Genomic DNA, 22,787 nt, shown 5'->3' with positions numbered 1-22,787 from the left:
CTCCAAGTATTCAATTCATCAACAACAGGTCCTTTCTGAGGTATTCCGAATACCAACATACTAGGTGTCTTCTGAGTGCTACTATGAACAGCGTTATTAATAGCGTGCTCAAACTTGAGTGTATACCAATAATCTTGTAGTAGGGTTTCAGACAATTTACCAAGCATCGGTGTCAGGGCGCGATTAACACGCTCGACTTGACCATTAGCCTGCGGTGCATACGTAGCTACCTTAATGTGCTCAATCTCTCGTTCTTGTAGGAAATTTAAATTCTAAAGACGTAAAGCATGTTCCGCGATCCGATATTACTTGTGTAGAGCGACTATAGAACTCAAAGTATCTACTCAACGCTTCCCTGGTTTCCCAAGTGTTTCTGCTGTTAATTGCGAATAACTTAACAAATTTGGTGAATGAATCAATGACAACAAGTAAATGCTTCGTTTTAGATTTGATACTTGGCAAAGGAACCAAATGGTCTATATGTATGATATGAACGGGTTCGCACGACTTTGGTACACTATGTAGCGTTCGGTTATGTATCGTTTTGTCGTAATTTTCTAATTCTAGGGACCAACGTACGATTTTTGTGCTGCTGGTTTTTCTGGTTTGGGTTTGTACTAGTGAATTGCAATCAGTAATTATTTTAAACCGCAGCAATGCGTAGATTAAGGTTAACGTCTGCAATTCAATAATAGGATACGGGGTGCATCTTTCCATCGACTTGTCTTCGAACTTGCGTCTGTATGTAGTTCTGTTCCTCTATCTGGGCTGAAAATAGCTAACACTGGAGAATTTCTTTAGTATTTTTTTTAAATGTCTCTAGCTGCTGTTTGTTGAGGGGGAACAGACCACCTTCTTTTAAAAGTTGTACCAATGGATTCGCTATTTTGAGGAGCTGGGTAATATTTAATAGATTCGATGTGAGAATCTCTAGGCATTATTCTGCGTCGATTGAATTTGTACCCTAAAAAGTCAATATCTCGTTTTAAAAACAGACACTTCTGCACACTTACTTCTAAATTGTGCTCACTCATGCAAATAAATAATCTTTTCAATATCTCTTTGTGCTGCTCTACGATATGTCGTACATATAAACTACAATACTTTTATCTCTAATTAAGTCTCTAAGTAAGTTTGAAATATAGCTAAACGATTTTTTAATCCAAAAGGCATTCTCAATTGGTCATACTGGGCTTGAGGTGTCACAAAAGAAGGGTATGGAACCGATTTGATTGAGAAACAACCCTTATTTTCTTAAAATTCGAGACAATCCTCAATAGGGCGTAACGGGAAGTTGTCTTTTATAATTCTCTTATTAAGACCACGATAGTAATCGCACATACGAAATGCGCTGACTTTTTCTAAGACCAATGGGGCAGCGTAAGGGGACTCACTATGTCTAATAACTTTCTTCTTATTTCTTTACATAAATAATGGGTTCTTATTAACTCTTTGCAATTTTCTGCAACCGAACTGCCGAATACTAATCCCACATTAATGAGATCAGTTTCTTCGACTTCCATACTTCCACAAAAATTACTTAACCCATCTCCATGATGACAACATTCGTTATTAATTTGATCAACCATTAGGCTATTCTTATGATTAGAAAGAATAGTATTGCTTAGCTCGCTACTATGTGATTGGTAATAGAATTATAGTTATTTGAATTATTAGATGGACTTATATTACAAATTATTTTTATTTAAAAAGTAAGCAGCTTCATGCTTTATTTAACTTAATGTTGTATGATAATTTGCATTAATGTTTTTCCTATGAACCAATTGCATTTCGATTATTTTGAGGGCATCTTTTCCCAACAGAACTGGTAAAAGTTGTAAATTGTCGTCTACGGTATGTAACAAAACTGTATATGCCTTCTTGACAACCTCTATAAGACACTTAAACTTTCCACATATTGGGATTGGTCGTCCTCCTAATCAATGGTAATTACTAACTTTTTTCCTATCTAACAGATTGCGCCGCACTGACTTCTTGATGCTGATTGGCTACTGCACTCACTTTTCCTTTAGCTATGTACGTTCTTCCCCCGACTTGTCACAGATATTAACGATTTTTTTATCTTATCGTAGGCTATTATCTATTCTCGCAAGTCGTTCAATGAGCTGTAAAATACACATCACAGCATTGCAGCGCACTTTCGTTCTTGCCGATTTTGCGAGCCTCCAACCTCTATCCAACATTCCACGCCGTCAACTTCTGCTTAAAAACTTTAAGCAGCATCGGAGACGCCATAAGGATTCATGATGTCTTCAAAATCACGAATCCAGTGAGTCAATTCATATTCATCATCTCCCAAAAACCAGCGCATCAATGCATCGATGTGCGTTAAGTCGATGCGGTCTATTGGCGTTGCTGCTAGTGCAGTTTATTCGTTCTCAGTTTTCAAAACACTTAATTATACATCCGCTACACGCTTACGAGACAAATATTGTGCTTCCATTTGTTGCAGATATTGCAACTCTTCTGTATGTTCAGGTGCTTGAATTGTTGACATCCCACCGACATTCCCTTGTTGCAAGATGTTGGTACTCGGCGCTTGGCTAGTAATTGCACAATCGTTTCCACGAATTTGATCAATTTCACAAGTTTCGTCAAGTCTACGAATTTCGTCTGGCGCCATGACTTTTGCTAATAATAATTATTATAATTATTAGACACAGCCGCACGGTTTGACAATCTTTCAAAAAGTGATCGCTTGCTTATTGAAATATCTATGTATTCCTTCGATTACTATCGATATATCAATTAAATTTGACAAAGTTACATCCCTAACTATACAATGCATAGATATGTCAAACAGCAGAATAATCGAAACACGATAAATCGTAACGAGTGAGCCCCATGGGTGCGTCCATTTTAATGTGACCAGTTAGAGTAAGACTGCTGAGAGTGGCAGCCGATCGCCGGCCTCAAAAGCCGAACGTTCAGTATGAAGACGCATCTCGCTCAGCGCACAACGTTGCTGCGGCTGATGCTATTTCTTAATATCTGTATGTTCGTTTTAAATCCTTACAGCCCAAATACATATGCGTGTGCAGAGTGTGCCTCGCTCTTACTCATTGCTTTGCGCCCTTGTGTGCATCTCTTTCTCCCTGCATAGCTTCTCAAAAGACCCCGAGATCTACAAACATACATATGTTTGTGTTGTGTGGATGTTCGCACAAGTAGATCACGGCGTTTGTCCGCGAGCCAGAGATTTTTTCTTCTATTGTGTGCCTTTTGTGCTACCACAGGCAGAAAAGGCGCACACATTCAAATGCTCTATCATGTATTTCTTGGTCGACTCAGGCATAATGAAAAGAATCTGATTTATTTTTATTTAATAAAAAACTTAAATGACCCAAATGAAATATTTATAGTTCATATTCTAATTTATTTGTTTACTGTAGGGACCTATTTTACTTAATATATTAAATAAACTAAGTCATATTTCTGCAAGGGTAATTCACCGTCGGCTTGTCGAAGAATTCTAAGAAAAGACCAAAAATTGAAAAATATAAATTTTTGCGACTTGCTTCCTGGGATCAGTAGTTTGAAATTATAAAAGGGTTTGGCCTGTTCATGTGCAAAATTGCAATTTTCCATGCTTGTTGTAAGGATAAGGGTACCCAAGCACGCACACTTACACACTTTTCTATATGGATAGAAGCATTTATGCGTTTGTGTGCGTGAAGGTTGCCTGCCTGCCTACCCAATGCAAATTTGATAAGATTTGAAGTTTTTGGCATTTCTGAATTTCGAGCTATACCAACACACACACATACACACAAATCTGTGCGAATGAGCCGATCAAGGGTATGTCGTGAGAGTTAGATATTTTCATCAATTGGTGCGTAAATTTGGGCGGCGGGCAGTTTTTTAGTTTTCTTTGGCATGCTTGCGGTGGGCTTTCGGCCGCAAAAGACACAAATGCGTGAACAGTCAACGAAAACAGGTGAACAGCACTTGTCGCTCGCTGGCACTTCAATTTGTGTGCATTGTTTCTTATGCATACACATTCACACACATACACTTAAGTGGTCTTAAGAAATTAATCAGAGAGCATTGAGAGCAGTGAGTCTTGGTTAGCATCAATACCCGCGTCGATCTAGCCATGTCTGTCTGTCTGTCCGATATTAGAAACTATAGAAGCTAGAGACTTAGGACTAGAGACTTTTGAACGTAGGACCACCAGGTGCCCGCGCAGTACGAGTTTGTTTCCATTAATCGATAACTTGCCCCGTTTTCAAGCAATCGATGAAAATCTATATCGAAACAATTGGAATGTAATCCTTTTGAGAATATACGAATATTCTATCGCACAAAAGGATCAACTGCTGAAAATGTAATCAAAATTGGCAAAGAAACATATACGTTATTAAAGAAAACGTGTGTTTATATATATATATTAATAGGCCAGGTTTTTGCGGCAGCTAGCGTAAATTGCAAGAATTTCTGTTTTTATTGAATTCTATAAACAGTATTGCAATTGCGATTGTATTGTTTTCGGTGCTGTGTTTTTGTTTTTCTATTTCAATTGGTTTTTTTTTATTGAAAATATATTGTTGTTGGCTGTCGAGTAGGGGCGGTAGCAAGTAGTGCAGTACGGGTTCGAGTCTAATTAACTGAACTTTTTATTTTTTTACAATTAATTCCTATCACTGCTAAGGCAAACGAGCTCATGGCACGAGCTGCATTTAAAGTAGGTAAAAGAGGGTGTAGGGTATCACCTAGTCGGGAACTCCCGACTAGAGCCTTTTACTTGTTTTCAATGTCTGTTCTAATGAATTTCAGAGGAGCTTCAAATTCATTTCCAAGTATCTTTATGAAATTTAATGTGTGACGTGTTTAACACTTTGCGCAAAATTTAAGCTTTTTCGGTAAAATATGCAGGTCAAATATTCTCCGGGGGAAGCTTTAAGTTTTGTTCCACCAGCTTTAAACGTACATTCAAAGCCCTACATACGCATTTAATTAATATGTTTTTCATCGATATTAGAAATTCCACCCGCAACTGTTGTAAATTGGCGAAAAATGGATATATGAAAGTTATTTGGTTACCATCCGATTGGTTTCATAATTATTTTCAAGTTGCTTATGAAAATTCATTTAAGACGTGATTTACACATATCGTTTAGTCCTCCCTCTTGGATAATAAGTGCGGGTGGAAGGTTATAAGGGCAATGTTTTAAGTTATTAAGTCATAGGCCTCAAACTTATCTTTAAAGGACTACATAAGAATTAAATGAATACTTTTTTCAGCGATGTGGAAAATTGTCGCAAAACTAGAAACTTTTTTTGTCATCGGATGGGCTTCAAACTCATTTTCAGACATCTTTGTGAAATTTTATTTAATAAGGTTTTTGCGAAATTCAATACTTTTAGATAGAAAATGCCGATCAATGGTTTAATAATCGAAAGTTTTTTTTCGGCTTCAAGATTCTCGGGAGGTTGCCAAGGCAAGGCCAGGGACTAGTGTATATATTAAATAATTAAAATACAACAGAAACACATTACTTGTCGTCAAACTCATGTGTATAAAGTATAAATACATGCTTCAATCAAAATTAAAATTGTATTTTTTTATTTACTTTGTAGGCTGGGCCTCTTCAGTGGGGTGGCTTTAATTGTTGGAACTATGATAGGTAAGTAAATCTTGGTATATTTCAAAAAGCTCTTGTCGTTATACCTTCAAAAATGCAGAAGACTCATTTAATATACAATGCATATGTAATATGTGGTAGAAATACACAAAAACTCGCACTTGCCCGACAACAGTTGCGAAAATTCCATAAATAATAGGGCCCACATATTTCCCCATTATAAACCCAAAAATACCAAAGAATACATTTGGAAACTTCTACATGTTTAAACACATCTTAGAGCTTATGTACATCGTGTATGATTGGCGCATATCCAAAAGAAAGTCAAAGAACACAAATAGTTATACGCTTGTAGAGGGTAGAAACATTTGTCCGACCCCACAATGTATGGATATTCTTGATCAGAACGAACACCCGAATCGATATATCCTTGTCCGTCTATGTGTTTCATTGCAATCTTCCTGGCTTAACGGTATCTTTATCAAACTTTTTGTAGGAAAATTATATGTATAAAGCCGTAATCGTAATCCATTTTATTATAGCAACCAGTTCGCAATTTAGTGCCTTATTGGTTACTTATGTTAACTTATACAAGAACCTCCAAAATTTTTTATATACTTTCCGCGGTTTCTAACCATTTTAAAATGCACGAAATGTAATAACAGCAGAACCCTGAACTGACAATTTAAATGTAACAAGTAAGAGTGCTCTTGTCGCTTAGTCGCTTATTGTTTACTTATGTTAACTACTTCCTATTTCAAACCAGGGCCATCCTCGGCTATGCCCAGGTCCTTGAGTACCGTACGGATTTCTGCTTGATGCCGCTTCCCTTGTTTATAGCGTACCATGAATATGATACCGGTCACCATAGCGCATATAGCCCAATTTCAGATCTAAGTTCGTAAAATATTGACATATCTGCTCATAGAGTCAGCACTGTTAATTTGTTGCGTTGGGTTTTCAAAAATATTAAATTAAACAAATGGCATGAACCAAACTGCTTGGTTAAGTGCCGCCAAGACAACATAAAATATTTTCAGCGATAAAAACCTGCCACGTATTAAATTTTGTTGCGCCCGCTGTTCGCTTTTAATTCTTTTTTTATTTTTTTGTTCAGAATTTTGAAACAAAACGCGCTCAATAGTATCAACTCTAATTATTGGAAGCGACACAAAATTATCATATAATTCTTTTCTATGTTTTTTTTCTAATAGTAGTTAAGAATTTTGGTAAATAATAAAAGCTAGAGTCACCAAACTTGACATGTAGCTTCTAGATTATTTTATATATATATCAAGTATCTTTTATTTTATACCTATCGCCACCTCCCCGCTACCACCTCAAAGCTATAAATCAAGTTAATAATCCGACTTGTATAGCACATTAATTTAAGCCACAATTTATATGCAAACTACTTTTACACAAATATTCTATGGCACAATAAGATCTACTGTCGAAAATTTCACACTAAAGTTATGTGGGCACGTGTTAGCAACAGCAAGCGCAAATTCCAAGAATTTTTTATACATGTACACACACACATTCATACGCGTCGGCTTTGAATTCTATCAAGAGCATTGCAATTGCGATTGTATTGTTTTCTGTGCTGCTAATCTCATTCGTTTTTTCTAGTTAAGACTTTATTATTGGTGTGGCTGTTGAGTAGAGGCAGCGGCAAGTATCGCAGTTTGAAGCGAGTTCGAACCTTACCGAGGAAACTATTTTTGTTTTGGTTGGTGTGGCTCTTGAGTAGAGGCGGCATCAAGTAATGCGGTCAGTTGCGAGTTCGAACCCTGCCAAAAGAACTTTTTTTTTATTTATCTTTATTACTACTCAAGAAAACGAGCGCGTAGCGCGGCTGCATTTGGTGTTGAAATAAGAGTGCTTAGGCTATCCCCTAGTCGGGAGCTCCCGACTAGAACCTCTTACAACCTCGAACTCGCAACTGACCGCATTACTTGCTGCCGCCTCTACTCAACAGCCACACCAGCAAAAAAAAAAACAAGAGGTTCTAGTCGGGAGCTCCCGACTAGGGGATACCCTGAACCCTCTTCTTCCAACAGGTGATAGCTAAAAAAGGAAGATACTTGATATATATATACTTATTATTCTAGAAGCTACATGTCAAGTTTGGTAACTCTAGCTCTTATTATTAACCAAAATTGCTCAAAAAACAGGATTTCGATATCGATTTTTATCGATTACTTGGAAACGGGGCAAGTTATCGAATATCGGAAACAAACTCGATCTGCGCTGGGACTAGGAGGCTTACAGCTAAAATTTCAAGTCACTAGCTCTTATAGGTTTGAGATCCTTGCGTTCATACATACGGACAGACGGACGGACAGACGGGCAGACAGACGGACATAGCTAAATCGCCTCGGCTATTGATGCTGATCAAGAATATATATACGTTATGGGGTCGGAGATGCTTCCTACTGCCTGTAACATACATTTGCACAAATACATTATACCCTTTTTACCAATTTTTAATGGGTTCAGGGTATAAAAATAATAGTTTCCTCGGCAGGGTTCGAACTCGCTACAAGCTGCACTATTTGCCGCCGCTCTACTCAACAGCCACACCAATAACTGATTCTCTGTGAAAAAAAAAACAAATTAAAATAGCAGCACAGAAAACAATACAATCGAAATTGCAATGATGTTGATAGAATTCAAAGAAGACGCGCATGAATGTGTGTGTGTACATGCACATAGAAATTCTTGGAATTTGCGCTTGCTGCTGCACGTGGTTGCAGGCCAACTCACATTTTCTATCGTGTTTCTTAACTGATATTGATGAAATTTTCAGTAGTATATCTTATTGTACTATAAAATATTCCTGTATTCTCAAAATGACAATTGCACTTAAATTGTGGCTTAATTAGATAGGAAATTCAAGTTGGCTTACTAACATGATTTATAGCTTTTTGGTGGTAGAGGGGAGGTGGCGATAGCCATCAAATGAAAGATACTTGATATATATATACTATTATAGAAGCTACAGGTCAAGTTTGGTGACTCTAGCTCTTATTATTTACCAAAATTGCTCAAAAAACAGGATTTCGATGTCGATTTTTATCGATTACTTGGAAACGGGGCAAGTTATCGGCAAATCAAGCTGCATTGTAGCATTTTTTTGTATGGCGTTACTCATCTTAGTGTCTATATTGTCTTTGGTGATACTATACAATTTCAATTTCAATTCTATTTGTGTGCATGTATGCACATGTTTATAGAATTGCATTTTTCGCTAGGTAACCTAAATATGTACGTGGCCTGCCAAAACCACACGCTTTTTTTAATATCTTTTGTGTTTCTTAACCGTTTTTTTAACATAGTTAAGAATATTCGTATATATTCTCGAAAATAATGGCCGGCGCTATTTCCGTTCACTATAATACCTTTTAGCTTTCGGTAGCGTAAGCGCATGAAATTCGCCATTGTGCCTTCTAGCATGTAAAGCTTGGCAAACCCCGAGCTTTTCCGAATTTCAATAGCAACAGCAACCATCTACTCAATTACTGTTTAGTCATGTAAAAGCAAATCAGAGACTTCATGTCTTTGCAGCTACGTCACCAAGATTTAACGTCTAATACATAGATTTCTGAGCTGTAAGGAATTCAAAATAAACATACAATAAAAAAAATCACTGATCGTTAGGCTATCGGCCGACACTCTCAGCAATCTTACTCTCGCGCGGATTGACAAAATTAACGCAAGCACTTACAGGGGAAATGGCGCGGCAGAAAAACTGTCAACAACTTTTTATCGATTTGACATGCATAGTGCCTCAAATATGTATTTATAGGAGAAAGCTATAATTTCTGTAACATCAGTTTGGCGCTGGCTTCATTGGTATTGGTATCTATTTCTCGGAAACTCCGGACTACATTACTCTTACTTTTTTTTGACTGCTCCACACCTTCCCAGAAGTAAACCAATTCGTTGGTCATATTAAAGCAATAAAGAGTGCTCTCGGCGGGAGTGCCCGTGTAGGCGATTGCGTGAACACCGTGCTGAGTTACTACCAAAAACATTCTAGCTTCGTGCCACGCATGCATACACAAAATCACACACATACACACGTATGCACTCTGCATTTTAGGCAGCTTACACTACGGCTGCGCTGCTTTTTCACTCACACTATCGTTGATGCTTTGGTGTGCTGTCTTTATATTTATTTCCAATATTATAAATCTTTTTGTAGCTAGTACTTCATTCGATTTGAATATAATTGCATTTTCAGAAACAACATAAATTCAACCATAACTGATTGTTAAGTTTTGATACCCTCGTAAAGGGTATTTTAAATTTGTATTCTGTCGTCTGACAATTTCTATGCAATCTAGTCTCTGTTTTAAAGCTATCGTCTTAAAACCTTGCATAGGACCGCCTTTCTACTGCAGGCAGTACATATGTCAGAACCGACCGGATCGGACCCTTATAATCGTTACATTATAGAGCCTCTTACTAGTTATGCTTGTGGCTGCAAAGCTCGTTGATTTGTTTTAGAGTTTTTTTTTTTAATCTGAATAGCTTCTTCTTTTTCGCTTTACGCACAAATAATTTTCGTACATATTGTTATTATACCCTTGCAGAGGGTATTATAATTTTGTCGTGAAATGTGTAATGCATAGAAGGAGACATCTACGACCCCATAAAGTATATATATTCTTGATCAGTATCAACAGCCGAGTTGATATAGCCATGTCCGTCTGTCCGTCTGTCTGTTTCTATGCGAACTAGTCTCTCAGTTTTAAAGCTATCTTTATGAAACTTTGCAGAAGTCCCTCTTTCTGTTGCACGCAGTTCATATGTCAAAACCAGCTGGATCGGACCACTATATCAAATAGCTGCCATAGGAACGATCGGTCGAAAAGTAGGTTCTTGTATGCAAAACATTTTTGTTTATAAAGTTATCTTGACTAATTAGTATTTATTCTATTAAGATCGGACAACTATATCATAAAGCTACCATAGGAACGATCGGTCGAAAATTAAGTTTTTGTATGGAAAATTTTTATGTTTTTCAAGATATCTTGACCAAACTCGGTATTTATTAGTTTTACTACGCCCCCATATATATGCAAAATCCTATTAAGATCGGACAACTATATCATATAGCTGCCATAGGAAAGATCGGTCGAAAATTAAGTTTTTGTATGGAAAATTTTGATGTGTTTCAAGATATCTTGACCAAACTCGGTATTTATTAGTTTTACTACGCTCCCCATATATATGCAAAATCCTATTAAGATCGGACAACTATATCATATAGCTGCCATAGGAAAGATCGGTCGAAAATTAAGTTTTTGTATGGAAAATTTTGATGTGTTTCAAGATATCTTGACCAAACTCGGTATTTATTAGTTTTACTACGCTCCCCATATATATGCAAAATCCTATTAAGATCGGACAACTATATCATATAGCTGCCATAGGAACGATCGGTCGAAAATTAAGTTGTTGTATGGAAACCTGTTTTGTTTTTAATATATCTTAACCATACTCGGCATTAACTATTTTCCCTGTGCTTCTTAGATACGGGCAAAGCACTATGAGCATTTTGAAAAGGTTAGGTCTGCAAGGGTATTAAATCTTCGGCGTGCCAAAGATAGCACTTCTTTCTCGTATTTTAATTGGATTTAGTTTTTATATGTAGTTGGGCACCAGTCGTCGCCTGATTCTTGGCTAGTATTTAGTAAGTCGATTAATATAAGTAAATCGTTACATTAGGACCAACAATTTGTCTAGTTTGACAAAATTTGTTATTTATCAAGATATCTTGACCTTATTTATTAGTTAAAGTATGCTACTGGCATAGGAGTAACATCAATATCGCATTACCTTATAATCGGTCGAAAAATTAGTTTTCGTTTGGCAAAATATTGTGTTTTCCAAGATATATTCATTATGCTGAGTATTCTATTCTCACATATCTGCAAAACCGTAAGCAAGTGTCTACAAAGGTATTTAATCTTCGGCGTGCCGAAGATATCTTTAGTCAGGAACGAAGGACTTGAGGTTTTAGGGTACAAATTGCTGTAAAGCTGCTCTCCAGTCAGAGCCTTTTTATTTTAACTATTACTGCTTAGGCTGTCGCAGTTAAAGTTACTTTATATCACTTGCTCCTATATATACAACATATAACGTATTAAGAAAGTTTCTACTCATGTGCGTGATAAGGTTTTAGGGGTTTTTTATTTACCGAACATATTTTGATCATTATTCACCGCCTTTACTTATATTGTATCTACAACACAGCACGACTTTTTAGATAGCATGTTCTTAAATTTGTATAAAACCCTTAATTTCCTGTTAGAAGACTGTATATCCGATTCTATGCTTCTTCCAAACCACCCTGGCTTACTTCCAGACTATCAACCTTCCAAATCATTATTTCCAAAAGGTTTAGTATGTTTGGTTAGAGTATTGACTTACCAAAATATCCAAGTTAAATTTTTTTCAGAGTTAGTGCTACTAGAATTATCTTATCAATGATTCTGATTCTGCTAGCCTCTTTGCTTATTTCTTCCACATGTCTTTCATGTCCTTTTACTCTTTCGTCCTTTAGTTCTATATTTGCTCCCATTATTTTCTATTCCCCTCTCCTTTAAAATATGCTTCTCTTCCTGGGCCTAACAATATATCTACTACTCAAATGTGTGTTTCCATCTTTCGACCATTGCTAAAACTTTTTAATCCACCCCTTGAAACTTCTGTCCTTCCGACTCTTTGGAAAAAATCTTCTGTCCTCATCTCCCCTAACCGCTATCCCTTATATTTTTTAAATAATAATCATTTTGCAGCTTTTTTGTAACTCAGTATCATACTCAGACATCATTAGTAAATGATGCTTTCCTTTCGTCATCTCCTAGGCTATCGGACCTTTACTTTTTTTAATTATTTTTCCTCTGTTATATTGCATGCTCATATAATTATGTACGCAGGTGATGTGAAACTCTTTCAAACACTGATATCCTCACTCTCGTCTATAATTTGATTTGATATTTTTGTATTCAGGCAATTAATGGCACCTAAATTGTTCAAAGTATATGTTTATGACCTTCAATTATACTAATCCTTATCTTGCCAGTCATACAATTGACAATACTCCATCGCAACGGGGAATCTTTTTCTTTATATCTCTACCCTTGTTAATGATGCCATAGGTGTTCTGGGATTTTTGAACGTTGGTCTAAGGAGTTTAACTATCCCTTCATAAAGAAACTTCTGTACACCTTCCTTGTACGTCTATTCTTGAATAGTGGTCATGTATTTAGTTTCCGCAGTATCAGGTTCGGTCAAAATCGAATTAAATCAGTTGAGAAGCTTTTTCTGCGTTTACCTTGTGAGGCGTAAATTGGAACACCAATTTTTGGCGATATAGATTCTCTGCCCTCTTATAACCTACACGGAAATGTCCCTTATTCTTACCTACATGCACGACAGATTTCGCTATGCACAACTCTTTTCGTGTATTTTTCATAAATTACAATTGCTTGTACCACGATTTTTGCACGGAACTTTCTCTTCGCTTAATAAATACAAATAAATTTGTTGGCAGCAAAAGCCACTTCAGTGAATAATAATACATATATATATATATATATATATGTTTATATATAAATATTTATATATATATATATGTTTATTTTAATGTACTCAAACATGCAAATTTTTCACATACATACAAAGGTTCTTGCGTACCATTTGCTGACACAAGAAATTTTTTGATGCCTAAACTGAGAAAAATTAAAGTAAACTCAATTTGCGTGGACTATTGTATGAAGATAGTTCATGCACAACGTGGGCTCTGCCAAAAAAAATGTATTATAAAGTCTTCCTGTAAAGTGTAGCAATTGTGCCTCAGAGAATATACATCTTTCAGATAAAGCATACGTATCATGGAAGAGATTTAGGTACTAAGCATCGGTCGTAAGTCCAAAGCTTTTTCGCTCAATCTCAGTTAGAGTTTAGCGGAGCCTTTCACCTTAAGTATTTACTTTAATCTTGTGTGGCATAATTGGTTCTGTTGTTTCAACACAATTGATAACGGAAGGGGGAAAGTAGCGTTTGAGAAATCTTAAGGTAATTCTCTCTCTTTAGTTTAATGTCGGTGATGACTTTTTCTCATCATCAGACATATTCAATTTTCTAAACAGTTGTTACTGAGTGATTTAAGTTTACGGACTAGATTTTGCTTCCTTGTTTAAAAAAATTTCGGAATTCAAACTGCCTTTTTGTTTTTCAATGTTATTATAGAAAATAACTGAATTTAAATTCTAGCCTGGGCTTATAAAAGCAGTGTCATAAATCAATTAACATAAATAAGGTTTAAAGGAATTTATTTTTTTAAATGACACCCGCTAAAAAAAGATACAATACGTTATTGTTTTCTTCTGACCTCAGAACTACACGTCTAGTGCGCCTTAACAACTCGCACTCGTACGTCCGAATTAATCGAATCCATGCGCACTGGCTGGCCTGCAGTAGGCACTTATAGCATCTGTGAGCAGAGAGACCACAGCATTAGACACACCAACCTGCAGAAGCCTCGTCACAGTACCGTGAGCAACAGCTACATCGACTACCAATCCATAAATAGCAGCAGCAGCCTCTTCACCGAGCCCAAACACAAAGTGCATAGTACTTATCTATGAGGCCCAAAATCAGATAAACGCAACGATACAAAGCTTAATAAGGTTACATGAGCAGAGCTCAAGAATGATCTCTTAAGCGTAATGGTACAAAAATGAGCTTCCTTAATGTTCGGAACGCTGAAGGCGTATCACCCAAGATATATAATGTTATATGCAGTGCGATCATCGCTCTAAACAGCGAGACCCCGAAAATTTACGTACACGCCTCCTACCAGCAAAGGGGCTGCGCAGCTTTCATAATAAGTGTCAGGTTAAAATACTTTTCCAGTGTTCCACTAAGCAGGACATATTTTGATGCCATGACGAGCATTAGCTGCCAGTTTATGAGGAGTTCTCCCTATGGATGCCACTGAACGGTGTTCGCCTTTCTACGGATAATTCTGGGCACCTTCTCTTTTTTTTGGATGCTCCCTTTTTGGGCTTGAACTTTGCCTTTTGCCATCTGGCTGTTGGATTGGGTGAATATTGGCTCGCAAAGGTGTGGAGGTTCGGGCATGTAGCGGGGTTGGATTTAGGGAGAGACGGGAGGGCGGATGCCATGCGCGAGGGACGACGTTGCCGTAGTCGTTCCTAGGGAGCAGCCAGTTATAGTGATACACGACGAAGTGGTGGCACAGCGTAATATAGGACGGTAAAGCATATTCCGGTGGGTGATTAGGTCGCGGTTAGGATAAATTGGGCTGTTGGATGTCATTAGTATTAATTATTCTCCTACAACCTACACTTAATTAAAAAAATCACGAGTATTTTTTAAAAAGTGACTGGTGAACAGGAAGCGAAAAAGCGACTGGAAAGTTTCAGCACTGTGATGGGCAGCACTGACTGTGCTCCTATTAGTTCGTTCTTTGATAGTGTTAGTGAGGCTTAGCAAAAGCTCTTTCTCAAATGCTCTGCTTCACTCACACACACCGACTACAGCTGTGTATGGGCGATCAGCTGAGCTCAGTTTGAGCTTAGCTAAAGCTTGCTCTCTTACCCTCTAACACACTGTAAAAATAAAAATTTTGTACTTTTAATTGTTTTAAACGCGGCACTTTGGCAGAGGCAGCGCTTGTAATTTTTCGCACTCCACAGGCGCGATTTGTTTGTTAAGCCCTGGGGCGGGCTTAGTTAGTGTCACTGTCATTGCCACTGTAAATATTCGATTTTGCCTGTGGTGCACTGAACATAAACACACACGGGAATGCACAAAAACACGACAGATCTCCACGGAAGCTCAAGGCGAATGACTAACATTCATGCGCGTCTTTATTAAATTCTACCCACAGCATTGCAAAAGCGATTGTATTGTTTTATGTGCTGTGCTGTGGGTATGTGCTGCTATTTAAATACTTCTTTTTGATGAAAATTAATTTTTGGTGCGGCTATCAGGTAGTGTAGGTGGCAATTAGTGGGGTCGGTACGGGTTCGAGACCTATGGGGGGAACAATTTTTTTTTAAATATTACTGTTAAGCAAATGAGCTCGTAGCACGAGCTGCGTTTGTTGTTGGTAAAAGAGGGTTTAGGTTATCCCCTACTCATATTTGGTATTAGAAAATTTTACTTGGTTCTTTGTCACATCCATATTATTGTGACTGCGTACTCATTGCCATCTTTTGATCTAGGAAGTGGTGACAGTTAGTACCGCATCGAATGCTTTGGTGGCGTTGGTGTTATCGTTGTCGGTGTTTTTTGGTGTGCAAAGATGTGTTAGCTTGTTAAAATTTTAAACAAGTTGTCATTTACTTGGTCACTGCTCGTGTCATTTGGGGCCAGAATTATTATTTTCTTATCTTGCGCAGGGTTCTAGAAATTTCTGTGTAGCCTTGAAAGAATTGACCTAGATAGAAATTTCCATTGAAATATAGATCATTGAAATTTCTCGCTGTTCTCGTTTAAACAAACACTTGTGTTTGTCAAATTATAATTTCACGAACTTTTTTCGACGTGATTATTATTAAAGACGTTGTTTTTTTTTTTAATTCCTCGATTGTTATTCGGAATAAGGCGTCTGCGACATGATTGTCTTTCCGTTTGAGATATTCAACAGTGAAATCATATTCTTCCATATTATCACGGCTTATATATGTAAGGTCTGAAGTGATTTACTGCCCAATGTAATGCTGCCAACTCTTGTTCACCTTTAGTGAAAGTTCTTGATGATTATGCCACAAAAATTTGGTGGCCATCATGCTCTTGGATACGTACCGCACCACATGCTTGTTTATTTTCATCAGCGGTAATACAAAATTGTTCCTTTTAAGGTGTTTGAATGCATTATTGAATTCCGTTGTACATTCAAACGGATTTTTTTTTACAAAGCCTCGTTAAGTGTTAGAAATCTGTTGTATAAAACGTCTTTAGTAATTATAAAACGCGACAAAACTTCTAGCACCATCCGCATCTATCAGAACTGGATAGTTTTTCATGGCATTGTATTTAGTTACATCTGGAAGGATACCTCTCTCGGTACATTTATGGAAGCATGTGACTTCTTCCCTAAAGAAAGAACATTTCTCAAGATGTAGTTGTAGATTATGCTGTCTGCAGACGGTTCGCTTCTTATATTCTGAAGAATGGGTAAAATGGGTATAATGTATTTTTAATGGGCAGAAGGAAGCATCTCCGACCCCATAAAGTATACCATATATATTTCTGATCAGCATCAATAGCCGAACCGATCTAGCCATATCCGTCTGTCTGTCCGTATGGCCGTCCTGTTAGAGCTAGAGACTTTAAATAAAAATCGATATCGAAATCCTGTTTTTTGAGCAAATCTCTCAGGTTTTAAAAGCTAGAGTCACCAACATTAACATGTATTTTCTTGATAAATATACTAAATATACTAGTTTTATATATCAAGTTTCTTTCAATATATAGCTATCGACACCCCTCACCACAGCCCCATAGCTATCAATCAAATAAATAAACCAACTTGAAACCTCACTAATTAAAGCCACAATTTTAATGCAATTGTCTTTTTGAGAATATAGTATACGAATATTCTATAACACAATAAGATCTACTGTTGAAAATTTCATCAAGATCGGTTAAGAAACACAAAAGTTATTAAACAAAAGGCGTTTTATATTGCCATATTTTTGAGGCGTCTAGTGCAAATTGCAAGAATTTACGTATACATGTACACACACTCATGCGAGTCTTTATTGCATTCTATCAACAGCGTTGCAATTGCGATTGTATTGTTTTCTGTGCTGTGCATGTTTGTATGTGCTGTTTTTTTAATATAAATATGAATTGTTGGTGTGCCTGTCGAGTAGAGGCGTTCGCGATTTCTGTGGTATGTTACGGTTTTGAGTCCAATTGAGTGACTTTTTTTAATTACATTTATCTTTATTACTGCTAAGCAAATGAGCTCGTAGCGTGAGCTACATTTGGTGTTGGTAGAAGAGGGTTCAGACAAAGACAATATAAACACTAAGATGAGTAACGCCCATACATTTGCATGGCTTTTACAACTTTAAACGACATGCTAGCTGACTGCTGTTCGTTCAGACGAACGAATGCCTAAGTCGCGGCTTGCTGAGGCTGACACAAGCAACAAGTTAGTCGCCAGCCTGTTTTCAGCAATGCTGGTCGATGGTTTTGAACTTACGATCGACGCAAAGTACTTTTGCTTTATCCATGAAATGTATGCTTTATTTAAATGATACATTACCCTAAATACTAGTGATAAATTTTACAGGAAATTTAAGAATAAAATAATTATTTCACAAAGCGCATCTTGTGCAATAACCATGTCAGGAAAATAGCACGCATAGATTGATTTCACTTTTGTTTTTGGACAGTGTATGCTCGAGAGAAGTTCTTGTCTCAGTCAATGGCGCGCAAGCACCTATGTTTGTAAGTGTGAATTATGAATTATGGATTATATATACATCAAAATATGTATATATGTGTTGTCATTCACTGCTCTGGCTTTGGCTGGTAAAGAAATACATTTTCTTAGTTTTCTAGCGCTGATTATGCATGACCTATCCCAAATTTGTATTCACATATGAATGCAACACATTCAAATATGCTCTTATGTATGTATACTAACGCACTTACAAACATAATTGCTTGCACGGCTCTCATAGAGCCGAAGCTCAGAGTACATTCTATGTTTAGCTTTTCGCTTTTTCGGCCGTGAGAGCGCAATGAAACTAATTTCGTTTTCGTTCTCAAATTTCATAAAATCAATCTACATAGTAGCATTTTGTTGTATGGCGTTACTCATCTAAGTGTTTATATTGTCTTTGGTTAAGGGCACCCCCTTGTCGAGAACACCCGACTTACTTCTTTTTAATTTCGTTGGTTCTATTTAATTTATTAGTAGGAGCTGCGTGTAAATTAAAGTTATCTACTGAATCAAAATTACTTTTTGTGCTGTATATTACAGCGTTTTCAAATGTTGTATTAATAGTACGAGTCAGAGTGCGCTCACAAGTAGTAACCTTACTTGTCGGATTACTTCTGACCGGACTGGCAATAAGAGCGTATCGTTTTCTACGGCTTGTACTATCGGAATGTCGGTCTTACCATCAAACTTTAGAAAAGATACTTTGACCGCTTTTGGTATCCCTTCCAGTACACCCGCATTACTCGAGTATCACTTTCGTAGCTTGAAAACTTCATTTGCCAGAATATGGCCCTCTGATTGAGCATTGCCCTTACCTCTTGAATCGAGTCATCTCTAGAAATGAGGTAGTCACGTAAAAGTCCCGCCGTATACTCCGAGATTCGATTGGGAAGTCAATTTCCTCGTCTATGGACAGAGACAAATTATGCTGGCTTAGTTTCATATGTAACTGTATTCAGAATAAAGACCTTGAAATCCTGTTCTGGTGAGGTTCGCCTCAAAATACATTGGAGAAAATCTTTGGCTGTTTTTACGCATACGCAGCGATACATTTTTGCAATATCTATTGTTAAGACGACCGGAAACGTACGAAAGCGAAGAATTATGTGCAACAAAAGTCCCAAATAACAGGACCAGCCATCAAAAGTTCATTTAGTATATCTCCTGGCATAGTAGCTGCTAAGCCGTGGAAAACGACTTGCGACTTTTTCGTTGAAATGTCCTCTTTAACACAGTGGTAAGGAAGAAAATATTTAGAAAATCTAGTGCGGCACGCGACAGATGACATAGATCAAACTATTCCATTTCGCAATTCGAAAATTGAGTCTTAAGATCAGGACATTTTTGAAGTTTCCCTTCCAGGGTCTGGAATCGATGATTAAAGAGTAAACTCACCGAATATTGGATGCTAGGCAGTCTGGTATATGTCCTAACGAAATTATATTCACAATCATTTTCTTCTTGTAGGGTGATAGGTGTAGTTTCCAGGCAGGGTTATATCTCTCAAAATTGTCGCAACCAATTCATCTAGACGTTCTTCAGAGCTAGACTCAAGTTTGCCTACGGTATGTTTCGCAACCAACGTCGACCCACCCAAACGCGGTCCACCCAAACGCGGTCCACCCAAACGCGGTCCACCCAAACGCGGTCCACCTTCTGAATACATTGTGTTCCGTTTGTAGTGTTAACTATCAATTATTGTTGGCGCTACCAGGGCTGTGAGGCATGTTGAGTACTCAGGGACTCAGAACTGTAACGAAATAGTGGCCGTATTTCCTTCTGTGGCAAACTGAGAATCTTCAAGACCAGAAACTTGTGATTCTTTACCTGAAGCTGGTGAGCACGGCGAGATGTTATAAGATGAAGCTGAGAACCGGAATCCAAGGTATCAATGTGCCGGAACGATTTTTGACGAACACCATAGCAGTAGCCAGTAGCCAGCACCAGCTACAACATCACTTGCACTACTGAGCAAGAAAGGTGGATGTAGGTGGCAACGACTTAGGGAAAGGGGCATGGGCAATTGACGATGAATCAGCAGGCGCAGTCAGCTGGCCCGAAGGCAAAGTATAATTATTTAAATGCAGCAGCGAATGATGCTTCGCTCCGCAGATTCGACAGCATCCAGAGCTGCATGTTCGCAATTGTTGACCCTTCTTGAGGCAATTCAAGTACAATGCAAGTCGTTTTGCTTTCCTAAGCCGTAATGCAGGGGTCAAGTTTCCAAACCGAGAACAATTATATATCCCATGACTAGGGCTGTCACAAATAACGCAGACAGGGACGACGTAGTTAGTAGCTATAAATGATTGTGTTGTTAATTGTTTTAGTTTATCCATGGTTCGGCATCTTTGCTCCAAAAACGTAGCCATATGCTCCCACGATGGTATTAAGTTGACGAATGAAAGGTCCTCTAGCCTCTCTTCCCACTTTGATTGGGATTTTGGGTCCAGCTTTTGCAGAATAATCTGCACAGTGATGCATCCAGCGACCTGTTCCGTGTTACCCATGCTCTTTAACGCGCGAATGTGTGCGTGGAATTTGTGAGACAGCTCCCTTAGTGCCACGGCCGATCCACCTGCCACCCTCTTGAGCCCCAATATCTCAAGTATGTGTGCTTGAAAAACGAAACCTCTATTATTAAACCTTTTCGCCAATAAATTAAGTTCTATGGCATAATTATCGTTTGGTTTTTCCTGTGATCGAATTGCGTCCTGCATTGATCCTTCAGGCACGATCGATGATGCTACAGATTTTCGATATCTGCTAAATCACGATGATTTTCTATGACAGTTGTGAACATAGAATAAAAGTCGGCCGATTTAGTGTGTCTTCCACTTAACGTAGGCAACTTTAATGAGGGTAATGCCGTCGGTGCCTAAATGTCTGCAGCACAGCTTGGTCGCAGAATTTGGAGCAGGGTAAAATTGAAGCGCCGCGTTCCTCGATTTCACTGCGAACCGATATTTCGGTCAAAACATTTCATCTGAGTTTAATTCTAATTCTAGGCTGGTAAGAGTAGTTTCAAATGAGGCCTGAAACCGCTCGTTGTGATTCAGCCTAAAACTAAGACCATAGTAATCAATCGCCCTAGAGACGTATGGTATTGTTTGCAAACTTTCATAAATTGAAATAGCTTTGCGCTTCAAAAATGTCATTCTGTTTGCAGAGAGCACTGCACCAGATGCGGTACTCTCTGTAGCCATTACAAACGATGATCGAAAATACATGCAAACTAGCTGAGTATGTAACAACGGTGATCGCTAGTAAATGTTTAACGCTCAAAAAAAACAATAGCTGTAAGAAGTTCGGCGAACGCTAGTGTCAAGCTATGTAACAAAGGCACAACAACTGCGAGTAACCGAGAGAGTAACCTAAGCGACGGCGATCGCTTATACAATACTGGACAAAAGTATTTTGACAACACATTTCAAAACCCAAAACAGCTTATTTTTTCAAACTGAGAGAAGTAATGGTACCCATTCAATTTTTAAGAGAGAGACTTATTAAGCATTAAGAGAGCAAAAGACTGTACTGATAACGTAACACATTTATTTTCTATGATCATCTGCGTGGCAGATAATAATTTTTTGGCTGGACAAAAGTATTTTAACATTGCTTTTCATATTCATTTTCAATAACTCGCTTGCGGTACAAAACAAGTGCTATAATTTTTTGAGTGCTTACTGCTTGATCGCATTTTTTTTTTTAATTATGGGCAAAATACGTAATATAAGTGAACTTATTAGAAATTAAATGGTCACTAAGTTTAATGCAGGTATTTTTGTAGAATACTTAATGTACTCTGTAGAATACAACTTACCTAGACAAACAATTTATTACCAAAAGAAAAAAAAAGGATTCACTTAAAAATAGGGCCAGATCGGGAAGACCACGCAAAACAAAGCCTATAGAGGACCGCATAATACTGAGGAAATTTAAAGGAAAGGTTCTGATAACACCAAAGGCATTGTACTCAAAGAGCACGATAAAATATCAATATGTAAAAAAAAATGTATTTCAACAAAAAATAAGATAAAAAGGTTAGCATTTGCCAAATCCTAAATTAATAAGCCGCAACAAGTATTATAGACCGATGAAAGCTCTTTTGAATGTCGGGGATCGAAGAAAAAGATTTATTGCCAGGTTGCCAAAGAATGCTCGCAAAAAAAAGGCCTGCGAACGAGTACCATATGGTGTAGGATCGATAATGTTCTGGGGTTGCGTGTGCTTCAAGGGCTTGGGCGATTTGATACCAATTGATGGAGCAATGAACTAGGACGGATATTTACGAGTCATTGGACAATCATTTATACTGCAGCAGGACAACGCTCCACGCCACAAGGCCAATATGATAACTGCATTTTTGAAGCATGTGAAAGTCAATACATGTAGGATATGATAATCAACGTCAAACTCGCAGTGGCTGTCGGTTCTGATCGCGACGTCTATCAATTAGCAGAGGTCGCCCCGATGATTACAGAATGTTAACGAATTAGAGTCAGTCGATACCAACAACTCATAATCATTGCACTCATCGCACGCACTTATAATTTTTTAACTCTTTAAAAAACTACATCTTAGCCGTATTCATGTTCTTCTAAGTTCATTCAACAATCAAAATAATAAACAGTTATAATAAAATAACGTTATCGCTGAACATTTGCGTTATG

At 37.6% G+C, this 22,787-nt stretch overlaps 1 protein-coding gene across 1 annotated transcript in view; it reads left to right on the top strand.

The window, feature by feature from the left end:
* The window catches only part of LOC135439566 (uncharacterized), a gene marked incomplete at its 3' end in the record, with an annotated part of 63,146 nt that overhangs the window by 5,654 nt on the left and 34,705 nt on the right, over nucleotides 1-22,787 (top strand). The window contains exon 3 of the mRNA XM_064698309.1: nucleotides 5,602-5,648. Coding sequence (XP_064554379.1) covers nucleotides 5,602-5,648 — 47 coding nt within the window. The remainder of the gene's footprint in view (nucleotides 1-5,601; nucleotides 5,649-22,787) is intronic.

The sequence above is a fragment of the Drosophila montana genome, unplaced genomic scaffold, assembly GCF_035044405.1.
Source record: "Drosophila montana isolate Dmon_TW-CO22-7 unplaced genomic scaffold, ASM3504440v1 contig_428_1, whole genome shotgun sequence".
Classification (NCBI taxonomy): domain Eukaryota; kingdom Metazoa; phylum Arthropoda; class Insecta; order Diptera; family Drosophilidae; genus Drosophila; species Drosophila montana.
The sequence above is the reverse complement of the archived record's forward strand: the minus strand, read 5'-3'. Positions and strand labels throughout refer to the sequence as shown.